This window comes from Vipera berus (assembly GCF_964194415.1).
Source record: "Vipera berus genome assembly, chromosome: 8".
NCBI lineage: Eukaryota > Metazoa > Chordata > Lepidosauria > Squamata > Viperidae > Vipera > Vipera berus.
The window spans coordinates 4,323,117-4,346,763 of NC_138211.1; the positions used below are offsets into that span (position 1 = coordinate 4,323,117).

The 23,647-nt window shown below is 43.7% G+C and overlaps 1 protein-coding gene across 2 annotated transcripts in view; it reads left to right on the forward strand.

Annotated features, from left to right (window-relative positions):
* Positions 1-23,647, forward strand: part of GRAMD1B (GRAM domain containing 1B) — a gene marked incomplete at its 5' end in the record, with an annotated part of 98,035 nt that overhangs the window by 52,328 nt on the left and 22,060 nt on the right. For both annotated transcript variants that reach the window (XM_081333648.1, XM_081333647.1), the window contains 3 exons: positions 5,871-6,081; positions 14,177-14,197; positions 22,258-22,342. In XM_081333648.1, the coding sequence (XP_081189774.1) occupies positions 5,871-6,081; positions 14,177-14,197; positions 22,258-22,342 (317 nt within the window). The remainder of the gene's footprint in view (positions 1-5,870; positions 6,082-14,176; positions 14,198-22,257; positions 22,343-23,647) is intronic.

A 23,647-nucleotide genomic window follows, 5' to 3' on the forward strand; every position in this document is an offset into this window, starting at 1 on the left:
CCTTCGGGCGCTTTGGAGAATAGCTTGACTCCCTCCTCACTGTGGCAGCCCCTGAGATGTTGGAAGACTGCCATCATGTCACCACTCATCCTTCTCTTCATTAAACTAGACATACCCAGTTCCAGCAACCGTTCCTTATATGTTTTAGCCTCCAGCCCCCTGATCGTTTTTGTTGCTCTTCTCCGTACTCTTTCTGGAGTCTCAACATCTTTTTTACATTGTGGCACCCAAACTGGATGCAGTATTGCAAGGGTGGCCTTACCAAGTAAAGTGTAAAGTGCTATTAACACTTCACGTGATCTTGATTCTATCCCTCTGTTAATGCTAATGCTAATGTTTTCTTCGGATTTGTTTTGAATTTTGAGACAATCTGTGGCTGCCTCATTAACTCGGCCCTTAAGTCTCCAAGTTGCTGTTGCAGCTGAGAAAAGCCGAAGGGGGGCAGAGGGGAGGGTGGGGGTGGTGCCTGCCAAGCCCCCTTCCCCGCAGGACCCCTCAAAACCTCCCAATCAAAGCAGGGGCATTATGTAAAGAGGCAGCTCCCGGCCTCGGCGTGTGAGCGCGCATGTATGTGTGTGAGAGCATCTGTGTAAAGCAGAGAGATCGAAAGAGAAAGAGGGAAGGAAGGAAGGAAGGAAGGAAGGAAGGATCTCTGCAGAACCCGGCCCCCCAAACTCAGTGGGAAGGAGGGGCGACCAGCCGTCGTGGGCTCACTATGACTGCTGTGGATAGGCAATGCTGCCGTCCTGCGGGGTCCCTCCTGGTGTAAGAACCCCCTTTCTTCCTTGGGAAGAAGGGCTTGACGATGGTGCAGGATGGGCACGGCCCTTTCGCCTCCCCCCCCCACTGCTCCACCCTCCCCACCCTCCATCCCCACCACCCAACCGCATGAATGAATGAATGAAGGGCCAGGCTTGGCTGCAGGATCTTCACCCAGATGGCTGCAAGGTTAGTGCAACTGGCTTCTCTCTCTCTCTCTCTCTCTCTCTGGATGGGCATTGAGACTGCCTGCCTCTGGCCTCGGGTGCTTTCCGGCCAGGCCGTGAGTGGCATAAATCCGGAATCCATGTTGGCGACAGCTGCTTCTGCTTCTGCAAATAAGCGGGGTTTTGTGTGTGTGTGTGTGTGTGTGTGTGTGTGTGTGTATTTGTAGCATGGGGGGAGGGAGAGAGGAAAGCTGCCGGTGTGACATGACATCATGTTGCAGAGAAGGCATATTCTTTCCTTCTCCCCACCCCCCACAACTCCTTTAATCCGGAGGGCAGGGCTCCCTCCCCCAAGCCTGCCTGCCCGCCCCAGGAGTTTTCCTATTCCTTCTGCTGCTGCAGCTCCTCTCCCCACCCCCACGGGGAGAATAAAAAATAACAGATTTCCCCCACCCCCATCCTGAGAGGTGGACAGACACATGTGAAAAGAGCACTTTGTTTGGGTTTTGTTTCCTTGGCTGGGGGGGGCGGGCGCGGGGAGGAGGAGAAGAAGAATGCCCAGCGTCCTCAGATTTTTTTTTCTTCTCCCCCCCCCTCTCTCTTTCTCTCTCTCTCTCTATATATATATATATATCTTTTTTTGCATTTTGCAGGGGGGCAGATGGAGAGAAAGGACAGCTGGGCGCTGTGGGTTGAATTCTCAGTGCGTCATGCCGGCGATGGTGCGAGAGTTTTGGGGTGCCTCTGTGTAGCCCCGCGCTCGCTGGGCTGTGGAATCCCCTGATTTGATTCCCGTCTGCTGCTCCTTTTTTGCATGGACAAAGAAAGGAGAGGGGGGGGAGGAAAAAAAACCCAGCAGTGAGAGCCTTTGGTTCCCTTGAGAGTCTGCCCGATTTATATGGCTCAAGGGTGGTTGCAACGAAGAAGCAACCCAAGACGGTTCAAGGCAGAAATCTATGCTTGCCTGCTCCCCTTTCACCGTTCCTCCACCGTGCCTTGATTTGGTTATTGTCCTTGCCTTCCATCTCAGAAAAGGCTGTGCGTGTTGCAGAAAAGTGCTGCACACACCCCTTTTGTGGCTGTTGAAACGGAGGTGGTGTAATGATAAATCTTTGCTCAAGGCCGGCAGGTTTTTTGGGGTGGGTGGGTGGAAAGAAGGCGTGTTAGGGAATAGGAGGAGAGAAGATGAATGAATGCCAGGGAAACGTCATCCTCAAGCTCAAGATGACTTTACTGTTTTTCATTAATAACCGCCCCCCCCCCAAAAAAAAAAGATGCTCAGTGTGAAAATGCAAAGCCGGCCAGCCTTCCTGATTGGCTGAGACTGTAACAAGTGCATGCAAATTAACTCACACCCATCTAGGGTTGGACAACCAGCTGAAATGGCATTGCGCTTGGCGGGTAGGACGGGAACATGGAGGAGGCCTGGAAGAGAGAGGGAAGGAAGCCCACGGAGAAGGAAAGGGGTGCCTGATAGGAGACCAGCATTTAACCCATCTTGGTCAGGGCTGATGCTCCACGTCTTCTATTAGTCATAGCTTGCCAAGGTCTCAGAAGCTCCCAAGATCTTCTGTCTCTGAGAAGGACAGCTCCTTTCTCTCTCGTCCTCTCTTCTCCTTCCTGTACAGCAGGGGTGTCAAACTCAATTTCACTGAGGGCCACATCAGCATTGCGGTTGCCCTCAGGGGGCCGGGTGGGTGTGGCCAGGGTGGGCGTGGCCTACTGGGTGGGCGTGGCTAGAGTGCCTATGGCCTACCGGGTGGGCATGGCCAGCTCTACATCGTTGGCATCAAGGGTGCCTATGGAGGCCTGGGCAGGAGTGGGACAGATCTGAGGGTCTCTGGCAGAAGGAGGGTCTCTGGGCCAGGGCCAAGGCAGAGGGGGCCGTTCCCTCACTCTTTCCAGGATGGCTTCGCGGGCCGCATGAAACCACTTCGCGGGCCGCATCCGGTCCCCCGGGCCTTGTGTTTGACATGTCTGCTGTACAGGGTCCCTGTCGAGATGGGACGGGGTGTCCTTCAGGCTGCCTCAAAGGAAGATGCCAGTCTAGAGTTCAGTCCTGCATCGGCTGAAAACAGACTGAGAAAAAAAATAAATCATGGGAACACAGACTTGCTTTGCCTATTATGCACTGTGGCTGTCAATAGCGACAGTAAATTAGGGAGAGAGGAAGGAAGGAAGGAAAAAAAGGAAGGAAGGAAGGTGAAAAGGATGAAGGAGAAAAGGGAGAGGAAGGACGGCCAAAGGGAGGAAGGGAGGAAGGGGAGAAGGGGGAGGAGTGAGCGAGTGAGGGAAGGCAAGAGGAAGGAGGGAGGGAGGAAGACCATTTGGTCTACTTGAGAAGGTAAATATTTTTAAAAAATCTGTACTAAATAAGCGTCAAGGCAGAATGTCTCAAGATTATTTGTTCTACATAATCCTGTCTAGGGAAGTTTCCTCTCTTCATCACTTTAGCTTCTGAGGGAATTCACACATGCTAGAGCTTTTCTCAGTCATTGGGTTGCCCTTTTAACACCTTCCCTAAAAGCCGATTATTGCATGTGCAGACACTGAATCGCTCCACATTCCATGCGGAATGAAACAGTAAAGCCCATATAAAAATGACAAATGCTATAACGGAAGCAGTTCGTGGACTGCAAGAAGACACAATCCAACTTTAGATTGTGTAGGGACGGCTCCTCCTTTGAGTACATTGTCCTGTTTCGGGCACCACACTTACAGGACAGCATTTGGAGAACGGCGGCAACAATCATTAGAAGACTTAACAGTTAAGACTTTATAAAAAAGAAATTAAAGTTAAGATTGCTCAGAATTAGAACGGTAGTCTCCAAAGACCCAAGAAGTTGTCACACTTTTCTCATTCCACAGGGTAGGACATGAAAGGAACTAAGTTTGTTTCTAATGTCTATAATCCTAGGATGTAGGTTGGTCTCGTGTCCTGGCTAGCCACTGATGTCATAATGTAGTAGAAGAAAGTAAGTTTTCTTTGCATGGGAGTATTTGGTGATAATTTGGAAATAGCTGAATTGGTTGCTTTAGTTGAATTTAGAATAGTTGTCCGAACCTTGGAATTAAAACCCAGAAAATTTCCAAAGAACATTACTTCGAACCCTCTGAATGTGGGAATCTTTGCTGGAGGAATTTCTTGGTAGACAATGTTGCTATCTCAAAATTAGTTCAACAGGACTAATTATAAGCTTCCCCCGATAATCAAAATGGATGGAAATATTTGTATCTCCTGCACATGTGCTTGTGCACGGGCACAAACACAATTTTAAGATATTACTTTTTCAACCCTTTTGTTGAAAGTTCTCTTCAACTACTTGTTGCATGGCTGGTATATAGTTGCAGCAACGTCTCCAGAAGGCTTAGAGGGAGATTCTGATTTCCACTGACCAGTTAGTTTCATAAAGCAGCATCATCATTATTATTATTATTATTATTATTATTATTATTATTATTATTATTATTATTATTATTATTATTATTATTATTATTATTATTATTATTTCCAAAGTGGGTCAAGTTGTTTTGTCATTGCAAGCGTGGATTCCTGGTCCTTTTGCAACAAGCCCTGGTTACTATGGAAACCATAGAAGACATTTGCCATGCTTGTTCCTGGTCTGAGTCCAGAAAAACACTGGGACTGAGCAGAAACAGCAAAAGTTTTGGAAGTCCGCGATGGAGAGTTGTTGAGAAGGACAGCAAATTGTCCTCTAAAGACATTTAATTCTGCTTCCTCTGTTAACAGCAAGATGGGACGTCTTAAGTGGGAATCATGAACTCTGGGTTGCTTCCAGCAACTTTCCAAATACAAAGTCATGGATCTTGATATAATAGCTATAACAATATCGGAAGTTCATGGGTTGGGCTTGGGTTGAATTCAACGAAATCGAAACTATGGCCCTTTTTATGTTTATCAATTTCAGTGAGGCCCATTTTCAACTAATTTTCTCTCTCTGGCGTTTGGTGAAATGTAAATATGTACATTTTAGATGTTTGGGTTTTTTTGCTTGAGAATGTATTTGGCCACTTTGCCATTTGTAAAGAGATGCCAATGAACTGCATAGATGTATAAATCTCTTATGGCCTGATGGTGTCTCATCAAGTCAGTGTCAACTTTTAGCAACCACATAGATAGTTTTTCTCCTTGATGATCTGCCTCCTAACTTGGTCCTTCTGGTGTCCCAATGGGTGGTTAATCATGGATACTCTGGAGTCCATCTCCCCTGCTCCTGGTTGTCCCCTTCTTCTCGTTCTTTCCACCTTTCTCGGCATTAGTACCTTCTCCATAGAGATAGGCCTTCACGACACATATCTGCAGTGGGATCATTTGAGCCAGGTAATAGGTGATCTTTAGATCTACGTATACGCTAAATATTTATTATGGAAAACAAAGTGATGCCCATTTCTTGAACATGTTATTTCTCTCTTGATTCCCCCCCCCCAAGTGGCATAAAATTGAGATGGTTTAGAGCAGCAATCCCCAACTTTTCCGGCTCCACAGATTGGCATTGGAGGCAGGGTGGAGGGGATGTATTCATGCGCAAGCCCGTCACTTACTCAGATGGAGCTTTTCCCATTTGCCTGTTGCAATGGGCTGTGGACTGGTACGGGTCCATGGACCGTGGATTGGGGACCCTTGGTTTAGAGTAGATCAAATGAAAGAAAAAGCAAACTTCCATGAAGCTGTTTCAGCTGCAACCTAGTTGCTCTATCAGACTTGATTCCACCCCAGGCTCTGCATTTTGGTGACTTGCATCCCTTTTGAGGAAACATAGAAAGGACGGATGTTTCCTCTGGAAAGAAAGATTTTAGAGGATTGGGACTACAAGGATATGTAGTCTCCACGTCAAATGTCTTCACTTGCTACACAGTGTGGCCGGCTCAGCCAACATCCCCTGATGGGTTTTTCACTTGATGTTGTCTCTTTCTTCTCCCCAGCACTGCCAGTAACTCGAACCGCAGTACTCCCGCTTGCTCCCCAGTCCTGCGCAAACGCTCCCGGTCTCCCACGCCACAGGACCCCCAAGGAGACACCATGGTGGAGAAGGGGTCAGATCATTCTTCTGACAAATCTCCTTCCACGCCAGAGCAAGGCGTGCAGCGAAGCTGTTCCTCTCAATCCGGTCGTGGGGGCACCAAGAATTCTAAGGTGAGTTGACTTGTTCAGGGTTGAGTGCTCTTTTATCTTCTCGTTCACCTTTCCCAGCAGGCCTTCCTCGTTCTGAGCTTGCCTCCTTTTCACTGACTCACTTTATCTTGATTTTGAGGTCTGCTGATAAAAAGACCTCTTGGCTGACTACCTGCTTTCCTAGGTTTAGCTTGCCAATGGTGGTACCAAGTGCCAAACATCTGCCCTCAACTCCCATGTTAGGCAATGACATCTGGATGGAGATCCCGCAGCTATCAAGTTCTAAGATGAACCTCGATGGTGGATGGGACTTTGAATTTTTTCCTCCCTCCTCTCTCTCTCTCTTTTTTTTTTTACAAGCAATGCTGGAAAAAGTCTCTACCTCTTCCTACACCAGGGTCAGCTACCCAATATAGGAGGAATATTAAGCTTGTTAACAAGATGTCCCAGAAGTTCTGGATCATCCAATAAATCATTGTAAAAGGAAGCACTCAACTCTGAATGAACCTCTGGGCAAATCTTAAGAACCTCTGCAACAGAACAGGATTTTCTTGGGGGAAGAAGCCATTTTTGGAATCGTTCCTCGAGGTTTCAAAATTGCTTGTTCCCCATTTTAAACCAAAAGCTCCTTTTCCATCCTGACAATAGAAGCCAGAAGTAACAGGAGTAATTAAAGTCTGTTCAAGTCAGTTGTTGTTTCTAAGCAGGAGGAATGAAATGGGCAAGCACCTACAGGTATGTGTGCCCGTAAATTAGGTATAGGTGGGGAAAAAAATGTGTCTCACATTTCACAAACCTGAGCTTTTGAAATTTCCTCATTCCTTCTTTTCATTCATGTTCCCTGGATCTTCAGGCATTAGCCAATCAGGCTTTGTAAAATAAAGACAGGCCTACCCTGAACAAACAAAATGGGATATTACAGCGTTTCCTGCTAAGGGAAAACAGAATTTGCAAAAGTAGAATTTCTCTCTGTAGGCTCAAGAAGAAGAGAAGCCCACCCCTCAAATTCCTTTCACTTCCAATTAGAGGGCTCAAAGTGGCAAAAACAAAACCTCCCCCCCAAAAACCCCCAAGCCCCCAAACTCAAGTTTCTTGGACAGGAAGGCATACCAACCTTGGCTACTTTAAGACTAGTAGACTTCAACTCCCAGAATTGCCCAGACAGCCCCACTGGCTGGGGAATTCTGGGAGTTGAAGTCTAGAGGTCTTTCTACCTTACTAATAAAACACTGTTGACGCTGTTCGTTTTGTTTACTTCTCAGGTGTAAGTTTTAATTTAATCGTCCACCTCTTTCTTCCATGTTTTTTTTCCTATTTCCTTTTTTTTTCTTTGCCACTAAGCACCTATCTAAAATCAGCTTTCCTTTTACTCCGTTCAGTTCCTTCCTGTTTGCAGCCAATAAATTGGACCCTAGAAAAATGGAAGATTATTTTCAGCTGCAGGCATCTCAGGGATTTCTTTGCCGGGACATTTGAACATGACCCTCTAATCTATTTTTCCCCCCAATATGCAAGTTCAGGCATAGGTAACGCATTGGCAGTATTTAAATAAGATTGTGACTTTACCTAAAAACCAGCTGTATATGATTGAGATGGCCAGTCAATCAAAATACCCATTGACCAGAAGCCAGATTGATGAAGTTCTACCTCGCCACTATATGTAGTTCGCCAGGACACTCAGTTGCTTTCCCCCCCTTTCCTGGCAAATGGATAGATTTCCAAATGGTGCTAGGAGTATAGGCACTCATTATTTTGATCTATGAGCACAGTGGTTGGAATGCAATATTGCAAGCTAATTCTGCCAATTGCCGGCAGTTCAAACCTGACTGGCTCAAGGTTGACTCAGCCTTTTTGGTCCTCATTTTATCGATCTTAGAAGGATGGAAGGCTGAGTCAACCTTGAGCTGATCAGGATCAAACTCCTGGCAGTGGGCAGAGTTAGCCTGCAATACTATATTCTAACCACTGTGCCACCAGAAGGTAGGAAGGAAGGAAGGAAGGGAGGGAGGGAGGAAGGAAGGAAGGAAGGAAGGAAGGAAGGAAGGAAGGAAGGAAGGAAGGAAGGAAGGAAGGAAGGAAGGCTGAGTCAACTTTGAGCTGGTCAGGATTGAGCTCCTGGCAGTGGGCAGTTAGCCTGCTATGCTGAATTCTAACCATTGCACCACCACAGCCCTTATAAATACATATATAAATATACAACACGTAGAATAGCCCAGTGCACGCATTCTGGAGAGAGAGAGAAGTTCCCTGAGGATGGGCTTCAGCACAAGTCCAAAAGCTTGGAAGAATAAACCTTTGGTCCCCATGACTGACTCAGATTGGATCCTGCAACATTATCTTGGGACACGTACATTCACCTTCATTCATGATTGACCTCTCTTTAATGAGATTTACAGGCTCTCATGGCACTGTGTTGCCAACAGAGGGAGCCCTTTCCTATCCTAAGCAAGCTTGATGTAACTTTTACACCAACCCGTATCCTCACTTAACCCAGGCCCCACGGCTCGGTGCCTGATGTACATGCAAGGAAAATATTTTTGAGTCAACTGAAAACATTATCCTTTTTAGAGAGTAATCCCATACTTTGGCATTAATCATTGGGGGCACGCAGGGGGTTGTAAGGGCCTATTGGTGGAGCCAAGCCCATTTGGACTTATGCTGGGGTGAATTATAGTTCACAGCGGTGAACTATAATTAAAAGTTAAAGCCATTGCCAGGGTTGTAAGCAGCTCAGACCTCTGTAGGCCATTCTTTGGGGTGTTCCTTGAAGCTCCTGCAGGTGAGATCCAGGAACCCAAGGGGAGGATAGGAAAAAGAACAGCCCTCCGGGTTTCCAATAGACGAGAAGATCTGTAGCTCAGGGTTGAATGGTGAGAACCTTGGAGATCTCTGAGCTTGGTTGTTTCCTTGTAGACGTTTCATTACCCAACTAGGTAGCATCATCAGTGCACAACTGCAAGAATGTCTGCAAGGAAACTACCAAGCTCAGAGAGCACCAAGGACCTCACAGTTCAATCCTGACCAAGGACCCACCTCAGGGGTTCATTTTTTCATGTGCCCCTCCAAATGTTAAGAGTGGGATTATCAGAACTGAAGGAGCCATCAAGGCCCCCCAAGAAATGAAATGGAGGAATCTGTGACCTTCAAGTCAACTCCTAAGATCTCTCACCCTTTTTCATGAGGACAACGGACACAGCTATTTGCATTTGCCAAACTGGCCCTTGTCCAAACAGGTGATATAGGTTGCTCTGAGGCTGCCCTTGTAAAACATTGCTGGATCCTGGGAATTTTAAGGCATCAATCTCTTCTGCGTTCCTTGAGGTTCCTGGATCTCAGAATCCATTGCTCCTCTGCCTATTGGATGATTGAGACGGGAAGTTCTCATTGGCATTGCTTCAGTTCTCAACAAGCTCAACTGACCCTTCGGGATGCAAACAGATGGAGAGCTGAAGCAAACTAACTGAGTTGCTATCCTAGGGTCCTGATCAGGTGACAAACTCATAGTCTCAACCAAGGCAAAACACGGGTATAACTCAAACGTGACTGATGACCATTTTTCACACTTAAGACCTTTTTAGCATCCCCATGATCATGTGACCCAAACTGAGATGCTTGGCAACCGGTTCATGACCGTTGCTCTGTCTTGGGGATCACGTGATCTCCTTTTGCAACCTTTTCTCAAGCAAAATCAGTGGGGAAGCCAGATTCACTGAACAAACCATGTTACAGACTTAAACAAGTGCGACGGTTTGCTTAACCACCGCGGCAAGAAAGCTCATGAAATGGGGCAACACACACTGAAGAAACGTCTCACTTAACAACAGAAATTTTGGGCTCAATTGCAGCCGTAAGTCAAGGACTTCTTGTATAACCCTTACAAATATGTTCAGTTACACATAGCTGGTCAAGCCCTGTGCAGTTCAGAGCCACGAAAACTCACCATTAAGAGATGCTGCAAAACGGTGTGGCATTGGTAGAATTTATTTTCCTTTTATTCCTCTGTCCCTATAGCTTTTCTCTACTACATGTTGGCTTTTAGCCTCGTGCACAAATATCTATCCTGTCCACCTTTAAATCTATGTATTACTTTTCTTTCTAACGTTTTCATGGTTTTCTTTTCTTTTTCCCCCAGTATGACAGATTAAACCTGATCAAAGTAAGAACTTGACTCTCTCTTGTTTTCCTCAATATGCCCTTCCTGATTTTCCTCCCCCCCGCCCCTCCTTTGTCCTTTCCTTGCTTGAATCAAAAAGCTTGAATGGATTCAGAAAGATGCCAACTTAGTGGGAGGGGCAGGCTTCTGGGAGAATCTTTGCTCAGAAGAAGGGTAGGACAAGAAGCAACAGATGGAAACTAACCAAAGAGAGAAGCAACCTAGAACTAAGGAGAAATTCCCTGACAGTTAGAACAATTAACCAGTGGAACGGCTTGCCTCCAGAAGTTGTGGAGGTTTTCAAGAGGAGACTAGGCAGTCATTAATCTGGAATGGTATAGGAAAGGGGTGTCCAACTATGGCAACCTGAAGACACGTAGACTTCCCCCAGCCAGAATTCTGGGAGTTGAAATTCACAAGTTTTCAAGTTGCTAAGGTTGCGACACCCCTGGTGTAGCCTCTCCAAGCAGGGAGTTGGACTTGAAGACCTCCCAGGTCCCTTCCAATTCTTGCTACTCCTCACTCTGCTTTCCACTGGGACCCTTGGAACTTGGTTCTCCAAATTTGCTTGAAACACAGTTCTGTTCCCAGCCCTTCCTGTCTTTTATGTCTTGCACTGATCCAGCTGCCCAACTAAAAATTCTGAATGGCTATTGGCATTCTTTGTAAGAAGGATACTCAGGTTCTTGACAATTTTAGCTAGCTGTATCTTTGTCTTCTCCTATACATCAGTATTCTTGAATGGGCTAAAAAGAAAAACATCATCATACATGTTAAGAAGATGTTTAGATATTCTATCTTTTTAGTGTAGTCTTGCCAAAGAGTTTCAACAACTCTTCGGTATACTGCTTATGTAAATTACAATTTGACATCTAACCAGGCTTTCAGTATTGACTCATTCTGTTTTAATTAACCCTGTGTACTGGATTAATCAAGGATTTATCATTTAAATTCAAAACAGACCCTTGGATTCTGTCAAGTAAACGGATATGACATCTTTTACAGTATAATAAGTTTCCAACGATAACATTAGAAGATAGTCATCTTTATGATACTGTAGATTTGTCATTTACCTGCCTGCAGTTCACCACCTCGAGCCCTTTTACCTTTTTATAAGTTCTGCATTTTTTCCTCTTGTTTATGTTCCTTTTTTTTAAAAAAAAAATGCTCGGTAAAAGTAGTAGCCACCAGTGGTTTGTTATGTTCTGTGCTTGGTTTCCATTTTAGGTTTTAGCTCTCATAGTTATATATTGGTTATTTGTTTATTAGTTAGATTATTGTTACTGTGTGTATGTCTTGTCTGCTGCTCAGAGTCACACTACGTTGGGTGGCCTTAAAAATGTCAAAATAAGTAAATAAATCACTGCAACAATAAAATATTCTTGAGGTTATCCCTGTCCTCCCATGTTAACTTTTAATGTTCAATGTTTTAATTGTTGCTTTTATTGCATGCTGCCCAGAGTTTACTCAGCAGTGAGATGGGCGATGTATCAATTTAATAAATAAATAAATAAATAAATAAATAAATAAATAAATAAATAAATAAATAAATAAATAAATAAATCATTCATTCATTCATTCATTCATTCATTCATTCACTCATTCATTCACTCATTTGGATCCATAGCCAAGGATGTGAAAAGACAGCATCAGAAACACAACAGCAGAAGTTGCAAAATTTAAACAGCAACCTTGGGTTTAAAAAGCCTAGGGTCCCTGCAGTGCCAGGGACTTTCTAGTAAACATTGTTCCAGAACACAAATTTCAAATTCTTTACAAATTTTATTTTATTTTATTTTATTTATTTTATGATTTTATTATATTTTATTATTTTATTTTATTTTATTTTATTATTTTATTATTTTATTTTATTTTATTTTATTATTTTATTTTTTATTTTATTATTTTATCTTATTTTATTTTATTATTCTATTCTATTCTATTCTATTCTATTCTATTCTATTCTATTCTATTCTATTCTATTCTATTCTATTCTATTCTATTCTATTCTATTTATATATATATCTGTGGCTAGCCTTCTCTAGAGGTGACCTTGGGCTTAGAAACATTAAAAGGTCTGGATTTAAATCAGATTGAAAGAGAGCTACACAAATTGTAGTTCTTTGAAGGAGACGTCCTTCGTAGGGAGTCTGCATACAAGTTACAATCCATTAAAACTCCTCCCTGCTAATCAAGTCCAAAACTTGCAGTAAAATCTCTAGCTACAATTAAGCAGCCGATAAGGCCAAACCAAATAAGATGTATGTGTCATCAGAGAGAGAACATTTGCCATCCACCCAAGGGAGGGGAAGCCATTATATTGCACATAAAGACTTGCCATCATGAAAACGCACCTTGTTTTGTTTCTCCCACCTGCAGTCTCTAAAGTCAGAAGGGACTTTGGTTTGCACAGAGGCATCGGTGCTTGAAGACTCTTAAAGAGATCTCGGAAATTAACTCTCAAAAGAGACCTTTAGGGAATCTCAAAAATTAACACTCTAAAAGACATGAGAATGACCGGGAGCCAAAAACCTTTGGAATAACAAGGATGGGGCACATTCTGTAAAGCCTATCCTTTGGATCACTTTCATTTCTGAATATTTCTCCAAGGCGGTTCCAGGATTGGAACTGATCAACAAATAGGGCATATTTCATCCAAGCATCTGAAGTCCATGCTGAAGCTACCCAAGCATCATCTTAGCTCTTTTAGTCTGAAAGCTGAGTTGGAAATTGGTTTTGGCTTGCAAGTTTGATGGCTCCAGCTGCCTTCTTACTACTATATTTTGATTCGCTTTCTCAGCCATCCCTAATCCTGAATTTGCCTCCTTTTTTCAAGATTGTCACCTTTGGCAAGGCTGAATCATCCTTTGTTTTAGGCTGGGAGAAACTGAGCTGAGATATAGCTAAAGCTGTTCACATCTGAACAGCCCAAGAAACTCTCTTTGTATCTATTGTTTGCTTAAGGAGTGAATGTAGGCTTAACCGTGAAAAGCATGTGTTCCCAAACTCGCCCAAACCACAGAGGTATAACTTCAGAAAAAGTGGGCCATCCCAATTGGTTGTCCGTGTTGACTTTTTCTCTGTAGCAGCAATGATGCCTTAAGAAACATAAAGACATAAAAATTACTTATATTGCAGAGTTGAAGAAGTTGATGAGTAGATGCCATTTGGGCATAGACAGAGAGATTGGGTGGTGCAGATTTGCCTGCCTTGTCTTTATTTGAGACTTATTCTACTGCAGGTCGAAATCCTGAAAACACAACCAAGATTTTATACAACATAACATCAGACATGTTCCGATAACCAGATTAAATCTGAAAAGTTCTCTTCACGGGCACCCACTCCCTGCAATTTATATATCTTGTATACCTTACTGAAAGCCCCAAAAGATAAATAAACGTAAGATAATTGGCCATGTCATTTCTGTAAATTAAATTAATATCTGAAATAAGTAGGAATGGGACACATTTTCCAAGTGTGCACAACAAATTTGTTTGAACTTCTAGCGTGTTGCAGAAGCTGCAGGTTCTAGCTCTGAAAGGCATAGTTTTGGCCTTGAGTTATGGCCTTGTGTTGGGGATTTTTTTTGGTATTTGAGGTAAAAACTCGATGAAAGCCAGTTGATCAATGCTTGGATTTGCCAGATTAGAAAGAAATTATGAGCACAAATGATGTTCCTGAGTGAGAGCTTGGGGTCATTTGCTGCTTACAAACAATGTTCTGATTTGGCCAACGAGTTGTGATTAAAAAGCCTACAAGTCCGTTCTAGAAGCGGTGAAGTTCTATTTTGTTTCTCCGTCCGTGTCTAGTTTCAGGGCTGCTAGCCAACCCTTGGCACGACTTTTCCAAAGTTTTAGATGGTTGTCATTCCCCCCCCCTCTCATTCTTCTTCCTTTGCCTAGTCCTGCGACCTCCGTACTAACTGCTTCTTTTTCATTTGCTATTTTTGTTTTCTCTTTACAGAAAAGCCAGAGTTGGTACAATGTAAGTATTTCAGCTTTTTATTAAAAATAAAATAAAATAAATTCACGTTGCTTGCATGAAGGGAAGATGGTTGGGAGGATATTAGCTTTTACAATTTTACTCTTCAGCATGAAAAGAAGGATATGAAATGAGTCTTGAGATTTTGGAGTCGCCGTGGATATTGGCTTTTGATTAACAAGAACCACTGATATTCCTCGGCATGGAAAAAGCCCCTTGGGACTGTTAGATCCTTAGTATCTGTGGTTGCAGAACATCAAAAGGAGTCAGATGGTCTCTTTTTCTAGAGAGCCCATTTTATTCAAGTGTATAGCAAATTTTATTGAGCCTAAATAGACAGGAAATCAGGACCAGAATATGTGGGTGTGTTCAGAAGGGAATGAATATTATATTTTATGCATTTTTAAAATATTCTCTTTCCTTTTGTCCCTGCATTTTCTGCTTCACACATTTAAAGGTGTTTATGTAGAAATGCTGTTGGATTGACTTTCCATAAGCATAAATTGAATGTATTTTGGGTGCCTGGTTGGATTCATTTCCTGGAGGAAAACAAACAAACAAACCCTGGAGCATTTTGGATCTAAGTAAAAGAAACATTTTTAGTTGATTTCACTTCATGCAGTGTCTTAACATTTTAGCCAAGACACCAGCCAATCTTTTGCTCCTGTGTGTGATCTTCTTCCTTAAATATTGGAGCAACGTTTAATTTTAATTTTTGGTTGAATAACTTGGGCTCTTCTGAACTTTAAATCATGGTTTGTACAAAACAGGGGGTAATGTTCAGATTATCGGACAGTTTCCGCTGCAAAGGGGCTGTGGCACAAACACGAGGGAACTGTGTTTCAGTTTGTTAAGTTGAAATGTGCTCTCTGCATTTTGTGTGTTTAGACCTGTTTTCTGTGCTGGACTAATTCTCCTTTGGGAGCCTCTTTGTTACTATCCATTTGCTGCATTCTTTGGCTTATGTATGCCATGAAAAGCATAGAAATAGACTGTCCATCCCTTTGTATGCGTGGCAAGCGAATTAAATTGGTCAAACTCTTCTTCTTTTCTCTTGTGAATTTGGATGCCCAAAATTGACATTCTGATATAATTTCTTGGAGAAGCAAACCACTTGCCCTCCATCTTCAGTCCTTCATTCAGCCTGATTATTTGACTTGTGTTTCAATACTTTTTAAAAACAGACCATGATCATCAGCTTTGGTTTATTCTTAAACGTCAGGTAAATGTATTTATTTATTTATTGGGAAAAAAATTATGCAGCTGCCCATCTTTCTGCCAACTCTGGGCGACTCCCAATCAAGAATTAAAAGATGTATAAAATCATTTTAAAACTTATAAAAAAACACAACTGGTTAAAACTTAAAATATTAAAACAACAAAAACCTGGCGCCAGCCCATGTTTACTATAAAACAAATTTGCTGTGACTATGTCTTTAAGTATCTTATATAAAGTCCCTTGTGTAAAATAAAAAGATTTAGAGGAAAGTCCACTGAAAGCATGGAAGAATTCAATTTGAATTCTTTGTTTTCTTTATAGTCTTTATAGATTGTGTGCATGTGCAGCATGCACGCCTAGACTTTCTAGGTAAACTGTCTTGTCTTCAAGTGTGATGTGACTCTTGACAACCACATGAACAAGCCCAGGCATGTTTCTTGGCCGCCATTTTCACACTCTCTTTGCCCTGCTGAGATAGAATAACTAACCCAAGGTCATCCAGTAGGCTTCTCTGCCTGAGGCCTAGATTTCCCAACGCCTAGTCTAGCTGCAGGACTAGGTGTGGGCAAATCTAGGCCGTAGGGCAGGATGATAGCAAGAACAAAAATTACCGTGTTGAAATTGACTCGTAGTGATAGCTGCTCACCACATTCCTAAGTAATAGTGTTTATACAGCATGAGTAATTATATCATAGGAGATTATCCATGATTGGCAGCGGTCAAGAAGACTCCAACGGGCATTTCCGTTTCAGAACATCCGTGTAGTCGGCCAATAGCACCTCCCAAGTGTCTTTTCATAGATGGTCCTCCCAAAACATCTTCCAACAAGGACAAATCATCTTTGTGAAGTTTGCAATGTTAAGAGGTTGATGGATAAAGCAGGAAAAAAGTTGCAATTGTTTTCATAGACTAGGTGATGGCTGGTCTAATATTGTGTGACGGGTTTTGTATTTCATACATGCATGTAAAGCCAGCGGCACCTGCCCTATCCTCCTTTTATTTCTGTCACCTTGTTTCTCCTCCATGTACCTTCAGCACGAAAGACAACACATCCGAAGAGTAAGCAATGACTGCTCTATCGCTGGATTATTTCCCCCCTTTGTCCTCCTGCTCGTTGTCCCCAGATGAAAACCGTGCTTATAGAATAGGGCTGGTTGTCCCGTCCCCCCCGCCACTAAATCCAAGTTGTCAAAATTCCACTCTTTATTATACTCGAGTCCTAAGAGGTTGGCTGGTTCTGTTTTATAATTCTCATGGTCTGGAATGAAACCTGGAAAGAAGGGAGGAAACTGCCCAGATCTGAGAGATACCTTTCACCTTAAGTTCTGGAGAAAAACAAAAAAAGACTTGGCCTCTTGGGTGGGCCTCTTTTATTACTAATAAAACAGTTATGTACGGAGCTGTAGAACGTCTGCCTTGGAATGGACTCGGACCGTGTAACTTTTTAGAAGATCTCTGATGGTAAAAGCGTCAATGACACCAGCTCTATTCTTGCAAGTTTTTGCTGATTGTTTGATCTCCTACCAGCCTTCCTTACTGTTGTGATGTCCTTTTTGCCAGTCCTTCCGATCTAGTGAACTTTCTGAGGCACAAAAGTTCATCTTGCCTTCTCACCTTTTAAAGCAAGCATCCCCTTGTAGGCTTTCATCAGTAGAAACTTGTGTCTGTTCACGCGCCATCTGCCTAGCTTCCTAGATCGTGTTATGTTGCGTGTCTTGACCATTTAACAGTTTGATTTGATCCTTCATGATTAGCAGGCATCTCCGCTTCGTAGTTGTTTCCATAGCCCCACTCCCCATGAGGATTTGCTGTGCCAGGTGGCAATCTGCTCCACAGGTAGTTAAGACCTGTAAATGGAGCTCGGAATTTCCTTCCTGAGTCCTGATGGAGGTGCCCGTGCGTCTGGATGATCATCTTCTTCTTCTTCTTCTTCTTCTTCTTCTTCTTCTTCTTCTTCTTCTTCTTCTTCTTCTTCTTCTTCTTCTTCTTCTTCTTCTTCTTCTTCTTCTTCTTCTTCTTCTTCTTCTTCTTCTTCTTCTTCTTCTTCTTCTTCTTCTCCTTCTCCTTCTCCTTCTCCTCCTCCTCCTTCTCCTCCTCCTCCTCCTCCTCCTCCTCCTCCTCCTCCTCCTTTCTTCTTTCTTCTTCTGAATGCCATGATTGTTAAATGGATAGGGCGGTCATTCAGTGAAAGCGGGGAAAAAAAAGTTGGAACTGGGTCGTAAATGGCTTTTGCTGGGTCCACTGTAACTTTGAATCGTCGCTAAACAAGTAGTTGTTCCGTCAGGACTACCTGTACAACAAGTTCGTATTTTGAATTGTTTGTTTAGGAAAATTAGGCAGCCGGTTTCTCTGTATTTCAACTCGGTTGATGTATTAGCTGATAAGCCCTAACATCAAACCAAGAAATCTGAGGCCAATTTTGATTTAAGTGATGTTGTCTGCAGTAGATAGTACTATCTGGGGATTAATTTAAAGTACATTTATTTTGTTACTTATTATTACTTAAAAAGAGGACTCCGAGACTTAAGAATGCGACTTTTCTCTTTTTTTAAAGTATTATATTAAAAATAAAACTTAAATAGTTGGGCCTATTTGAAAAAAAGTTTTAATGTTAGAGAGCCTGTCTCAGGTTAGTGCGTTCCTTAACTGATATGAAATACAGGGAAACTCTTTTGCCCGTGGATCTCTCCTAAATCACAAAGCGGGGGTCGTGGTGGTGTTTGAAGTTGAAGACCTTCCAGGTCCACTCAAACTCTGTTATTCTGTTAAATATATTCCTGGTTGAATGTATTACAGCATTATTGGCTGGCTCGTGATCTGTTGATAACCTGTAACAGAGGCCTTTGGCTCAGTGCAAATGAAACAAAAGCATCAGATGATAATTGTATGTGTTTTGCAGTAATAAAAGGTGGTTGTTGTTTTTCAACCTGAGCTACAATACAACCATGAAAGTCTTCCCTTGCCTTCTAGTTTTTCTTAGGATCAACACGGTAGCTTCTCCTTCCCACCATCTCATGTTCTGACTGTTCTACCTTTTATGATCCGCAGCTCTTGGATCTGGCGACCTTTACTCATTCTCATGTTTTTTACTGGCTTGGGCACATCTCCATCTGCCACGCTTTCTCTTCCGTGGCCTCTTCTGTTTCCTTCTACCAGGTTCAGCTGGGCTTTCGTGACCAAAGACTCCTGGTCAACCAACCCAAAGGAGACCGAGCCATCATGTCTCCTGCTACGTCATCCACCTCACCACCACCCAGTCATTAGCTTCCAGCTCTTCCGGTGCCAGACTGTCCTGGCTCCTTGTGTTTGCTGTAGAGTTAATGTTTACTCCCTTCTCTGCTTCTCCAAGGGCTGTTTCCTTCTACTTTGGGCAGGGAGAGAGATAAGAGACTTTCTGATCTTTTGAAGGTTTCCCCCATCCGTTCATTGATCCACACATCCACCCATCCACCCATCTCTCAAAGAGGACAAATCAATCAAATCAAAGGCACGTAGAGTTGTTCTGCTTTTGCCCGGGGTGGCTCAAAGTTGTTTTCAGCCACTGATGTCCTAAATAAACCATGAGGTTGACTCTACCCCTCAAACTGCAAGAGCAAATAGCCTTTGTTTTTGTTTTTTGTTTTTTTGTTTTTTTAAAAAAATACTGATTTTAAAATGTGTTTTGCTTGAAATGTGGTGCCCTGGGCTACCTACTGGTTCATTTACAGGAATAGGCCAACCCCTGACCAGTTGTTTTTTTAATAGAAGTGGCGCGATCATAGCAATAGCATTTAGGCTTACATACCGCCCCATAGTGCTTTACAGCATCTCTGGGTAGTTTATAATGTAGAAAAAAACTATTTGCATATTGCCCCCAACAATCTGGGTCCTCATTTTACTGACCTCGGAAGGATGGAAGGCTGAGTCAGGAGTCTGGAGCCCGTCAGGATCGAACTCGGGTTTGTGAGCAGAGACATAGGCCAGCGTGTCCAGTTTAAATCTCATAAAGGTGATGATACAAGGCTGTGCATTGTTCGGAGTTCTGTTAGAGCAGAGGTCCACAATCTTTTGGACACCAGGGACCGGTTCCCTGGAGAAAAGTTTTGCCACGGACCGGAGAGTGCGTGGTTTTGTGTGCTGCCTGCATCCCATGGATGGGGCTTCGTTTGTTTGTGTGAACCAGTTGCTGGCATGTCGCAGTCCAGTACCGGTCCATGGACCGGGGGTTGGGGACTCCTGCTTTAGAGATACCACAGAAGCATGTAACGTTGAAGCAAAGAAATACAGATGGGCCAGCCATTTCTTTAGTGACCGTTCGAAGTTACAACGGCACTGAAAAAAGGTGACTTATGACCAGTTCTCATACTCATAGCAATAGCACTTAGACTTACATACCATTTCACAGTGCTTTATAGCCCTCTTCAAGGGGTTTACAGAATCAGAATATTGCCCCCCACCAATCTGGGTCCTCATTTTACCGACCTGAGTCAACCTTGAGCCCCATCAGGATTGATCTGCTGGCAGTAGGCAGAGTCAGCCTGCAATACTGTCTTCCCACCACTGTGCCACCTGTCAGCTCAGTTCAATGGGTCCAATTTCCAGGATGGAAGGCTGAGTCAACCTTGAGCTCTGTCAGGATCGAACTGCTGAACTACTGGCAGCTGGCAGTCAGCAGAAGTAGCCTGCAGTACTGCATTCTAGCCACTGCGCCACCACGGCTCTTATGACCGTTGCAGCATCCCTGCAGTCAGTTGATCAAAACTTGGGTGCTTGGTGGAAGGCATGCAATTTACAAGAATTGCAGCGTCCTGGGCTTGTCCTTTGCAATCTTCCTAGGCAGCTTCCGACAAGCAAAGTCAACGGGGGAAGCCAGGTTCGCTTCACGACCGTGAGATTCACTTTAACAGCAATGATTCGCTTAATGACTGTAGCAAAAAAAGCTTGTAAAACGGGGCATGACTCGCTTAACAGCTGCCTTGCTTAGCGACGAAAATTTGGGGCTCGATGGTGGCCGTACGTTAAGGACTACCTGTGGTAACCTGGTAAAGAAGCACCCTCTGAGTTGTACGATTCCAGGACTGGTGGGAGGGAGCGCCGTTGCAATGAACAAATCAGATGAATTTAGATTATTTTGCCTTCTTACTTTGCCTCTGCGGATAGTCCTCGACTTAACAACAGTTCTTCTTGAACCCCTCAACACTGTCCTGGAAGGTCCGTGTGAAGCGAGCACGCTCAGAAAACAGTCACTAGGGAGGGAGGATTGGGGATTTCATGCTGGAGATTGGCTCTCTCTGTTGTCGTCTTCTCTCCACCCTCCAAAACAAACTCGGCCCAGCAACTTTGCGTTACAGGAAACATCTGCTGGATGGGAGGGCCGAGACTGGGTTACTCCCGGGCATTGGCCAACAGAATCACCCAGAGGCTGAAATGTAAAGCATGTGTGAAGCATTCTGTTGTCTTTTTCCACACCCGCTTCTTCTACAAGAAGAAGTAGGAAACAAAAAAAAAAACCACAACACAAGCCAAGAGCAAAGCTGCCTTTTCAGAGAAGAGAGGAAGCGAGGAAAGTTCCCCTGCGGTAAAATTACCGGTTTGCTTATCCCGGATTGAGAAGGAAGAACTAAAACCAGACGGGAAGATTTGCAGCTCCCAGGAGAAGACCCAGACTTGAGAAGATTCTGCCAGACTTGACTTTTGGAATAAACCGCTGAAGCGCAGTTGGCTTGTGACGGACTTGGCTAGTGCTTCCTCGCCACGGTTTAGAATGGCGAAGATTCGACACGGGCAATGTTTGGAATTGGAAGCATGAGCCCATTAAGAGGGGACGGCTTGATCCCGGACACCCCTTTTCAGAGAGCAGAAATGTGAGAGTTCCTCCAGCTTGAGGCACCTTTGCGAAGTGCAGTGAAAGGAGGGAGCTGGGCATTTAATCTCCTGTGATTGGCCTAGACGGGAATGAACTTGATCTTCTTGGAGAGGTGGATTGCCTTTCCCTACTACGCCTTTGAGTCTCCAAACCCACACATGAGTGGATGGGGAAAATTAGTCTAGTGCCTACTACTGCAAGTGCCGGCTCTGGTTTCTTATTTTGCTGTCAATTGTGGAAGTAAAGGGCTTTTGTCCTGTGTGCCAGTAAAGACTTGGAGAACGCTGCGTTATGGACGTCCTCTCAGAAAGTGGGATTCTCTGGCGCTTTCTCTTAGAATTGGAGGACCAGCGTCTGCTGTGTCACTTGGAAGGGCTGCGCGATTTTCCGGAAGGTTATTGGGATTCAGCTTGGGAAGAAATTCCAGCTGTGAGTGACGTCCTGTCAAAAACAGGCCTCCTAAAAGATGCTCTTCTTCCTCTTGCTTAGAGGCAGCTTAGGATTGATACGCAGAGGACTTTTGCCGGTTGAATCCTTTGGTATCGCTTAACGTTTTCTTCTTGGTTAACGTGAAGGGGAAAGGATGATGAGGCGACTCTCAAAACAAGATTTTCTTTAATGAAAATGTTCAGTAATTGTTTGGTGCAGGTGGTAGTTTCTTCACTATTAAATGCTAAGGCATCAGTAATTGGGATGGAATGGATGGTCTTTCTGCCTGACTGATATAGTTACTGCCTGTCTGTCTGTCTGTCTGTCTTGTCTATCTATCTGATATGCTTTTTCTTGCTTTGAATCGCTTTCTCCTTTCTCTCTCTCTCTCTGTCTCTCCCTCTCTCTCCCCTCTCGCTCTCTTTTCCTCCCTCTCTCTCTCTCCTTTTCCCTCCCTCCCTCCCAGGAACTGAGCACATCTTGGGGGAGACTTTGTAGACAGAGAATAGAGAATTTCCCTCAGTTTGTTACTCTGACCTTTCCTTCTAACGAGCCTTCCACTCTTGCCAGGTGTTGAGTCCAACCTACAAACAACGGAATGAAGACTTCAGGAAACTTTTCAAGCAGCTTCCCGAAACCGAGCGCCTCATTGTTGGTAAGTTAACCCTCCCTTCTTTCCAGGCCTGTGACGGCAAAGGTCCTCCAGGATCTGAAAAGCCAGCCCCATCTGTTGAGGCTGGAGAAAAGATTCTTCTTTGCCCAGAAAGAAAAATTTTCTCCATCTCAGCCTATCTGAAAGGTAAGGTATTAAAGGTGTGTTAAAGGTACCAAAGGTATCAAAGGTGGGTGGCTCAGTGGGTTAGGACGCTGAGCTTGTCAATCAGAAGGTCGGCAGTTTGGCGGGTCGAATCCCGAGTGCCGCGTAGCAGAGTGAGCACCTGCTACTCGTCCCAGCTTCTGCCAACCTAGCAATTCGAAAGCACGTAAAAATGCAAGTAGAAAAATAGGGACCACTACGGTGGGAAGGTAACAGCGTTCTGTGCGCCTTTGGCATCTAGTCATGCCGGCCACATGACCACGGAGACATCCTCAGACAAGCCTCTTCGGCTTTGAAATGGAGATGAGCACCGGCCCCTAGAGTCAGAAACGACTAGCACGCACATGCGGGGGAACCTTTACCTTTAAAGGTATCAATCAGTGATTTTTTTTTGATTCAGCGCATCAGCGCTTCAGAACTGAAGAAGCTTCGTGAATGAGAAGCGAAACGTTTTCAAGGAAAAAAAAAACAAAGAAAAAAAATCCGCAGGTGCCTTTTGAGAAGCACCTTTGGGATAACCATGAGCTGGATGATTGAGAATCTCCATATCCAGGACTGGAGATTTTGAACCGATCTTTTTTGAAAACTAAACTTTTTACTCCTTCGACTGGAGAAAAAAGACAGCGCTGTATCTACGCTTACTGCTGACTAGAAACCCCTTATAGACTTTTGCCTGAAACAGGAAACAAACAAACAAACTTATGATTAATACCATATTTAAAAAAAAATCCAGAAAACATCCATTTTGACATTTAAGGAAAACCTGGCCTCCGAAGCGTTAAAGTCAGAGATCTGAGCCTCTTGCTCTGTAACAGTTATTATTATCCTTATCGCCTAATTAGCTCAAAGTCTGAATCAATATGACACTTCTGTGATTTTTTTTTTAAAGGCAATTTTACTGGTTTTGTTATTCCAGCAGGAACTTTGCTTCTAGCAGCAGGGAAAAGAAAGTTATACGTAAGCCAACCTGATGACGGTTAAGGGCAATTAGTGAACAAACTGTAGTGGCGAAATAAGCCATATTCCCTTTCCAAGTGAACAGAAGTAGTTTCTTTTTATCTGTGACAACGTGAAGGGTCAAACTTGAGGAAACTCCATTTAATCAGTTAACAATTAACTGAATTTAGCAAAGAGTTTATTCTT